The sequence below is a fragment of the Bubalus bubalis genome, chromosome 5 (assembly GCF_019923935.1).
Source record: "Bubalus bubalis isolate 160015118507 breed Murrah chromosome 5, NDDB_SH_1, whole genome shotgun sequence".
NCBI classification, from domain to species: domain Eukaryota; kingdom Metazoa; phylum Chordata; class Mammalia; order Artiodactyla; family Bovidae; genus Bubalus; species Bubalus bubalis.
In genome coordinates, this window is record NC_059161.1 from 44,948,367 (window position 1) to 44,958,358 (window position 9,992).

The window sequence follows — 9,992 nt, forward strand, 5'->3', positions numbered from 1 at the left end:
TATTCTTAATAATAAATATTTATTAATTAGAGCATCTGTATGAATATGAAGGACATTAAAAAAATAAAAATCTAAGAAAATAGACTCATGCAGCACTTTTATAAAAGGTGAATATAATGTAATAAGTCCATGAGCTTTAAAGGGAAATGAGGTGGCTGGCTAGGGAAGGGACAAGGTGCTGGAAGGTCACTACCCAGTCAGGGTCACAGCTGTACTGGGGGATTGCTGGGCTTGTGTAGGCTTGCTCTGGCTCACATTTCTCCTGGTGGACCTGTCTATTGTTCGGACGGCTTTTTTCACCCAGTCAACGTGGGGATCAGCACAGACTTTAAGGCCACGTCTGGTAATGAATCTGCAATGCAAGGAAAAGATAGACAAAATTAGTCACATCTTCAAAGCCTTGGGACCAAAAGTTAAGATCAGATTGTATAAAAGAGACCTTGTGCAGAAATGACTGGACAAATCAGTATTCCAGATAGATCTGGAATGAAAATTAGATTCCATTAGATCTTAAAAAAAAATCTTTCTTCTGCAATCTATTTTTTTCATGAAGAAAATATAGCTCCAAATAATACCAAGATTCCTTGTTCAGAATTTTGTGCAGGTTCCTTTTCTCATCATTGCTACCAAATGATGCAATTAAACTAGACATTTGAAGCCATCTAGGTTATTGGAGAAGGCAATGGCACCCCACTCCAGTACTCTTGCCTGGAAAATTCCATGGACGGGGGAGCCTGGTAGGCTGCAGTCCATGAGGTCGCTAAGAGTCGGACACGACTGAGCGACTTCACTTTGACTTTTCACTTTCATGCACTGGAGAAGGAAATGGCAATCCACTCCAGTATTCTTGCCTGGAGAATCCCAGGAATGGGAGAGCCTGGCGAGCTGCTGTCTATGGGGTCGCACAGAGTAGGACACGACTGAAGCGACTTAGCAGCAGCAGCAGCAGATTATTTATTACATGTCATTTTCTTTTTGAAATCTAAACACATTCATCTTATTTTCTGGGCAAAGAGTGGTTTCTTTATCATATTTTTGGTGGTAAAGTTGTAATTATATTTTGGGAAGTGTTGCTATTTTAAAAATGAAATACTAGAAAGAGAATGGTACCATGTAGGCTAGTTGTTGACACTATTCCTTGAGATGTAGCAACTGATAAAATATGGCATTCTACTCCAGAACACCAAAAAGGAAGAGAAAGGCAGGGACATGGGTAGGATGGGAAGGGAGGCATCCCACACCAGTGTGGCTCTGTGCTCAAATCCTGATCTGATCCAAACATCTCTAAACCTAACCCTCCGGATCGAGCATATTATTCATCTGGTTCCCAGTCTGATTATTCTGTTAAGATAAATCAGAAAGGAGGGTGACAGTCTTCACTTGGTTGCCAATTTTTTTGTCATCATCATTGTTTGGGGCTACACAAAGACATGGTTAATATGGAAAAACAAAAGGACAGTTGGCTAAGTTGAGGTCTTCCTCCTTGTTAACTTATTTTTCCCGAGGAGGGTGGCATTCCTGTACACTGTGTTCCATGAAGCCCAGCTTTGGGGAGAGAAACTCACATCACTGCTTTCATGGAGCCCTCCTTGATGGTGTAGGTCTTGATGTTTTTAACTGGCAGTCGCTGTGTAGTCAGACTCACACAGATGCTCTTTTCAAGAACTTCACTCCCCACACCTGTACAGAAAACCAAGCAAACAAAAATAAAATATAATTTCTAACAATATAAATGTTAGAGTGTCATCAATCAAATAACAAAGAGTGACCTGATAAAGAGTAGTTTGGGACAGTCAATATTAAACATGGGAGAGGTAGCTCATTTTTGACTGAATCACTAAAGGTGTTATTTTAAATGGTAAAATGTGAAAGATATAAAGGAAGTAGTTCATAAAGTTCTTATCCTCAATAGAAGGACTAAAAGGAGATTAAGTTTTTCAGTTTTGAGAACATCTTACATTGGAGAAAGGAAAAATATCATGGGAGGGTTTATAATGCTACAGATTTGCTAAAATCTAATGAAGGTTTCTGTGTGCCTATTTTCTCCTAAGATGAAGAGACTGGTATTTGCTTCTCAGGGAAGCAAATATTCTAACAGAATATTTCTCTGAGAAATATTAAGCCAAAAAGCATTTAAAATAATAGTCGATAATGATCAAATCTGAGCTTTCTGATGTAGCGTTGCTGAAATCAGAAGGTTTTTATAATCATGAAACTGAGCAGGTGTTCACTAACATTGCTCTTCATCTCCTCTTTCCATCACTCAATATCTAGCCTGCACATTCTTTACCCTGTATATTTGCCAATTTATTTTTAATGCTAAATGTTTTCTGAACCAGTGAAAGGGAAATCCTCAAACATCTGCAATCCTCATCAGTCTTCATTCCCCTATTCATTCATGGTTTCCATCATACGGAAGCCTATTTTCCCAGAAAAATGCAGGCTAGCCATGGTTTAGACAACACTAGGTATAAACCTTTTCATTTCAACAATATTTTTTTATTCAGGGCCCAATTTCAGGGGGTTCCAAACAGTGCCATCTCTATTTATGGGCACCCTTGCAGATGCATGATCTATTTTAGTCTAAGTAAGAAGGCTGCAGATTAAGAGGTTGAAAGGCGAGTTAACTGAGTTATTTATAATCAAAAGATATTCCCTCCTGTCAGAGACATAAGGAAAAATACACTCCTACCAGTTGGGAAAAAAAAATGATCTTTTAATAAGTATGTGTAGAATGTTCAGGAAAGTCTCAGTGTAACTAAATCTCATCTGGATATGTCTTGTAAGTTTAATTGATTGCATATAAGTCATTGATATTTGTTAGCACTTATGGTCTTATATATACTCAAGAAATTTATCACAAGTGGGAACAGCATTCATAGCAATAATAATATTCTCTCCTACACACTTAAAGGTAAAAATGGATTTCCTAAATATGAGGTCACAAGCTTCCAGTCAATTCTGTTTTAATACAAAACATTGATTTGCTTCAGAACATACACCCTCTAGATCACTCCCCCATCATGAATGCTTTATATTTTTAAGCATTTTTTTGAGATACAGGGCAGTTATTTTTATTGAACAAACACATTATTTAATCCCTGGTATATCTATTTCTATTTTTTGAACTTTTTATTTTGTATTGGGGTATAGCCAATTAACGTTATGATAATTTCAGGTGAACAGCAAAGGGGTAAATGTTTTTTAATTTATCAATACTAAATAGACAAAAGCTTCAAAGGTATATACAATTGTTTTCATTATGCTGCACCTAACATTAATAAACAAATTAGTATTTGCCTGTAAATCTGATAAATGATCATAAGATATATTTCATTTTAATTGTAGGTAAGCAAATTAGTTATTACATTTATCTTAAAGATAATTAAACCTAGGCCCGGAGAGGTTAAGAAATTTACCCCAAATCACCTAGTTGTGAAAAATAGGAGCCCAGACTGTAATCAAGTTCTATCTTCAAAATCTACAAAGTCCCCTAGTGTCAAACTATACCCATTTCGCACACAGAAAGACTGAGGCTTAGCTTGGAGAAAGTAGTTTACTCCATTCAAAACCTGAGTCAATATCAAAATGCCTGGCCACTGCCCGTACACCTAGATGTTCCTTATCTCATAAATAACTTTTGACTTACCTTCCACAGTGTATGCAGCGAGACTGCAGATCACCAGGCAGGTCAGGATGAGAAGTTTCATGGCTGAGGTCCCTCTGAGCTGTGCAGCAAGAGGCTGAGGACCTTCACTCCTCTGAGTCTCTTTTATCCCCCCAGTGGTCAGAGCACTTCCTGTGCTGAGAGGGGGACTTTCAAGGTGGGTGTGGAATCACGGAAAGTCTTTGCAATACTGATGCTTTCTTAGTTTGAAAAAAAAGTTCCTTTGTCTCCACTCACACTAACCCCACATCTTGTGGCCTTTTCTCCTCCTGTGGTTAAAGTGTTAGTGAAACCTTATGTGTGTACAAAAGAAACGTAGTTGTCTCGTCTCCTGCCACCAGTCTAAATTCAAACCTCCCACTGCACACATGTCCCAAGGCCATGTCAGTGTGATGGCCCAGCTGGGACATGGTGTAAAGGAAAAGGGGTGGGGTGGTCACTGTGGTCCCGTTCTTCCACTAGCTCATGCAGCATTTGTTGTGGCATGAGGCTTCCACCACTGGATAATATGCCTGGGGTACCATCCTTGGGGAGAAGGAAATGGCAGCCCACTCCAGTATTCTTGCCTGGAGAATCCCATGGACAGAGGAGCCTGGAAGGCTATATACAGTCCATGGGGTTGCAAGAGTTGGACATGACTTAGTGACTAAATCACCACCACCATCCTTGGCAACTCCTTAAGGAGCCAAAGTGAGACTGCTGCTTTCCCAAACTTCTCATTCTTCTGCCTTCTTTTTCTTCTCTTTTCTCTCCTTTGTTCCCATTCAGTTGATCCCCTTTATTACTCCACTCTTTCCACATGCCAAGAAACAATTAAATAAGGGTGTTTGTAGCCTGTCTATATTCATAGGTTTGCTTTATTGTAGTTTACTACATATACCTTTTAAAAAAGATTTTGAAAATTTGTCCTGACAAACTTTATTTTCAAAAAAAGTAAAACAAAATTATAATATTACCATTCGGATTGTTTTTATTTTTAATGTCTCTATTGGTATACATATGTTTGGATAATTGTGACAATTACAAATACTGATATTTTTACAGCAATGTAAATATCATCTCTTGTTTCTTCATAGTCTTCGTATTTCTACTGTGTAAATTCATACAAAAGGACTTCCCTGGTGGTTGAGTGGTAAAGAATCTGCCTGCCAAGCAGGAGACACGGGTTAGATCCCTGGATCAGGAAGATTCCCTGAAGAAAGGAATGGCAATCCATTTCAGCATTCTTGCCTAGGAAATCCCATGAACAGAGGAGTCTGGCCGGCTATAGTCCATGGAGTCACAAAAAAGTTGAACAAGACTTAGAGACTTAACAACAACACACACACACACACACACACACACACATTAAATTATCCCCTTATAACTTATTGTCATGTAGACTATATCTATAAGGTAAATTTTCATTAATATACAATGAATAAATTCCTTTTAATAACCAGGAGTAGGATTACCAGGCAAAATCCTATGATCATCTTTATAACTCTTGCAACATATTGACATGGTCTTCCCAAAATGTCATTTCAATTTCCAATGCTTCTAGCAGCATTTGACTGTATCAGTTTTAATATAATCTTTCTGATTTGTTGAAAGCACTCATTTTGTTGTTTGGGGGTTTTGTCTTGTTTTGTTTAATAGGTATCTATAAAATGCATATATTAATTATGTGTGAAGCTAAAAGATTTTGTTATTACTATTCAGGGATATGAAAATAACATTTTTATGAAATATATGTATAGCTAAAAGTTTTGCCGTTGCTATTAGTGAAATGAAAACAAATTCCTATATTTCTATAAAATTATAAGTTAATTTTTTTTTTTTAAATTTTATTTTATTTTTAAACTTAACATAACTGTATTAGATTTGCCAAATATCAAAATGAATCCGCCACAGGTATACATGTGTTCCCCATCCTGAACCCTCCTCCCTCCTCCCTCCCCATTCCATCCCTCTGGGTCGTCCCAGTGCACCAGCCCCAAGCATCCAGTATCGTGCATCGAACCTGGACTGGCAACTCATTTCATACATGATATTTTACATGTTTCAATGCCATTCTCCCAAATCTTCCCACCCTCTCCCTCTCCCACAGAGATATAAGTTAAATTTTAAGATATTTTTCATCAATGGCATTTAATTTTCCAGTCAAACTTTATTCAGAATTTCAAATAACTTTTTAGTTATTGCCACCTGGCTACCATCAGTCCTTAAATTCTGAACACATCTTGCTACTCAAAATGCTTCTCTTCCTATTACTCTGTGACACTGAATAGGGTTTTATCTTCTAGTCACTTTCCAAATACAGATTACTGAGATTGTCTTAGACTCATTTCTAGCCACCCATATGTTTTTCTCAACCAAGCTGTACTAAGTATACCTTCTAAGTAGCTCCTGTATATGTGTTTTCTCTCTCTGCACTGTTCAAGGCAGGACCTCACCTTTCCTTGTTAGGACCACTGCAGTAGACCAACTGATTCCCCAGGTTTGGGTCTCCTCCCTTTCCAATCTGTTCTTCTCAGTATGACCTGAGTAATCATTCTAAAGCTTTAATCTAATCAAATTATCTTCCTGCTGAGAACTTCTTTGCTAATTCCTATTACCTACAGGAGGGCTTCCCTGGTGGCTCAGATGGTAAAGTGTCTGTCTGCAATGTGGGAGACCCAGGTTCAATCCCTGGGTTGGGAAGATCCCCTGGAGAAGGAAATGGCAGCCCACTCCAGAACTCTTGCCTGGAAAATCCCATGGACAGAGGAGCCTGGTAGGCTACAGTCCACGGGGTCACAAAGAGTCGGGCACGACTGAGAGACTTCACTTTCACTTTCATTGCCTACAAGATTCATTTCAAATCTCATATTGTCTTATATAAAAGTGTTCAAGATTTAACACTGCTTTTCCTTTAAGACTCATCTTTCACCACTCATCCTTTTGCTCCTGAACCTCTAGACTTAACAAAATCTGTTTAATCAACCAAATGGGACATCCTCTTTTCTACTCCCCACTTATTGTTTCCTTCATCTGGAATGCCTATTTCATATCCCTATATAATTATGTGTTAATCACTCCTTTTCCTACTAGTTTTCCTGAATTCTCTATATACATTTATCTGTGTCTCCTTCTATGCGCTCTTGGAACTTCCTAGCCACTAATTTCATTTTATCCTCCACTCAGTTTCATTTTTCTACTTCCTACCAGATGGCAGGCTCCTTGAAAGCAGGCAATTTGCCCCAGGTCTGTGTACTAGCGGAATGACTGCTATATAGTGGTCATTCACCAAATGATCTGTGAATAAATGAGTTCTTTTCAAAAGACCAGAATTAAAATGATTAAGGGGACAACAGAGGTTGAGATGGCTGGATGGCATCACTGACTTGATGGACGTGATTCTGAGTGAACTCCGGGAGTTGGTGATGGACAGGGAGGCCTGGCATGCTGCGATTCATGGGGTCGCAAAGAGTTGGACACGACTGAGCAACTGAACTGAACTGAACTGAAAGGATGAACATCTAAAAACATTGTGCCTAAACATTGTGCTAGAATATTGTGCCTATATCTTCCTCTCATGTTTATAATCATATAGAAAATTTGACCCATGACTGAATTCTTACTTAGCATATTGAAATAGAGTTTCTTAATCTCTGAGAATGAATTATTCATTTCAAGTTTTTCAAAGCATGCACTATTCTCTGATGGAGAATAATTAAGCAATCAATAAAAATTGGAAACCTAGTACAAAATGGGTACAATCTGTTAATGTTTGGACATTGATTGACAACCAGTTGAAAGATAATAGCAAAAATTTCTCTCATCTTTGACTCCTCTTTCTCCTACAAATCCCACCAAATCTGTCAGAAAATACTGTTGTCTTTCTGTCTTCAAAATAGAATTTAAACCTTTCTCATTACCCCAAGGGATCCAAGTCTAAGCAACCATCATTTTTCACCTGGATTGGTGGATTCATGGAATAGCCTCCAAATTCGATTTCTTTTTTCCACCCTTACTTTCTTTTGGCAAATTTACAATCTGACAAATGTGATCATTTCAAAATGTGAGTAATATGCTACTTTTCTGCTCAAAATTCCAATGGAATATATTTTCATGAGTGAACTCCAAAGTCTTTTTACCTGCTGTGTATTGTTGACCATGGGCTTCCCTGGTGGCTCAACAGTAAAGAATATACCCGCAATGAAGGAGATGCAGGAGACAAGGCTTTGATCCTTGGGTAGGGAAGATCACCTAGAGGAGGAAATAGCTACCCACTCCAGTATTCTTGCCTGAAAAGCCCTATGGACAGAGGAGCCTGGTGGGCTATAGTCCAAAGGGCTACAAAGAGTCAGACACAACTGAGCAACTGTGTGTGCAGGCACACAGTAAGTCCTTATGTATCAATAATTACTTTAAATGTAGATGGATTAAATTTTCCAATCAAAAGGCATGGAGTGACTAAATGGGTTTTTTTAATATAAATTTATTTATTTTAATTGGAGGTTAATTACTTTACAATATTGTATTGGTTTTTCCATACATCAGCATGAATCCACCACAGGTATACACATGTTCCCCATCCTGAACCCCCCTCCCACCTCCCTACCCATACCATCCCTCTGGGTCGTCCCAGTGCACCAGCCCCAAGCAACCAGTATCATGCATCGAACTTGGACTGGTGATTCATTTCATATATGATATTATACATGTTTCAATGCCATTCTCCCAAATCATCCCACCCTCTCCCTCTCCCACAGAGTCCAAAAGGCTCTTCTATACATCTGTATCTCTTTTGCTGTCTCGCATACAGGGTTATCATTACCATCTTTCTAAATTCCATATATATGTGTTAGTATACTGTATTGGTGTTTTTCTTTCTGGCTTACTTCACTCTGTACAATAGGCTCCAGTTTCATCCACCTCATTAGAACTGATTCAAGTGTATTCTTTTTAATGGCTGAGTAATACTCCATTGTGCATATGTACCACAGCTTTCTTATCCATTTGTCTGCTGATGGACATCTAGGTTGCTTCCATGTCCTGGCTATTATAAGCAGTGCTGTGATGAACATTGGGGTACACGTGTCTCTTTCAGTTCTGGTTTCCTCAGTGTGTATGCCCAGCAGTGGGATTGCTGGGTCATAAGGCAGTTCTATTTCCAGTTTTTTAAGGAATCTCCACACTGTTCTCCACAGTGGCTGTACTAGTTTGCATTCCCACCAAAAGTGTAAGAGGGTTCCCTTTTCTCCACACCCTCTCCAGCATTTATTGCTTGTAGACTTTTGGATCGCAGCCATTCTGACTGGCATGAAATGGTACCTCATTGTGGTTTTGATTTGCATTTCTCTGATAATGAGTGATGTTGAGCATCTTTTCATGTGTTTGTTAGCCATCTGTATGTCTTCTTTGGAGAAATGTCTATTTAGTTCTTTGGCCTATTTTTTGACTGGGTCATTTATTTTTCTGGAATTGAGCTGCAGGAGTTGCTTGAATATTTTTGAGATTAGTTGTTTGTCAGTTGCTTCATTTGCTATTATTTTCTCCCATTCTGAAGGCTGCCTTTTCACCTTACTTATAGTTTCCTTTGATGTGCAGAAGATTTTAAGTTTAATTAGGTCCCATTTGTTTATTTTTGCTTTTATTTCCAATATTCTGGGAGGTGGGTCATAGAGGATCCTGCTGTGATGTATGTCAGAGAGTGTTTTGCCTATGTTCTCCTCTAGGAGTTTTATAGTTTCTGGTCTTACATTGAGATCTTTAATCCATTTTGAGTTTATTTTTGTGTATGATGTTAGAAAGTGTTCTAGTTTCATTCTTTTACAAGTGGTTGACCAGTTTTCCCAGCACCACTTGTTAAAGAGATTGTCTTTAATCCATTGTATATTCTTGCCTCCTTTGTCAAAGATAAGGTGTCCATAGGTGCGTGGATTTTTTTTTTTTTAAAGGTCCAAGTACATACTGCCTACAATAGACTCACACATCAGTTGGAGTAAGGGAATGGAAGAAGATATCCCATGAGAGTGGAAACCAAAAGGCAACAAGAGCAGCTATATTTATATCAGACAAAATAGACTTTAGGTAAAAAACCATAACAAAATGACAGAATGATTTTATATAATGATAAAAGGGTCAGTTCGTTGCGAGGATATAATAACTGTAAAGACTAAATATATAGCACATTTACAAGCGTTTGCAAATACCTCCAGAATCTATGCTCCCATCTCCCGTTTACTCTCTGACATCATCTTCTGTTGCTCTCCCCACCTTGTTGCTTCACTGAAGTCACAATGATCTCCCGGTTGTTTCTCAGACATGTCAGGATGCTCCTGCCTTTAAGTCTTTTCAC

At 38.4% G+C, this 9,992-nt stretch overlaps 1 protein-coding gene across 1 annotated transcript; it reads right to left on the bottom strand.

Moving 5' to 3' along the window:
- Window positions 1-3,856, bottom strand: LOC102415761 (lymphotactin). The gene is made up of 3 exons (XM_025285991.3): window positions 3,650-3,856; window positions 1,566-1,680; window positions 1-352 (listed from the first exon to the last, which is right to left on the bottom strand). The coding sequence occupies exons 1-3, from the start codon at window positions 3,708-3,710 to the stop codon at window positions 190-192; spliced, it is 339 nt and encodes a 112-aa protein (XP_025141776.1). The 5' UTR covers window positions 3,711-3,856; the 3' UTR covers window positions 1-189.
- Between the last annotated feature and the right edge of the window lie 6,136 nt (window positions 3,857-9,992).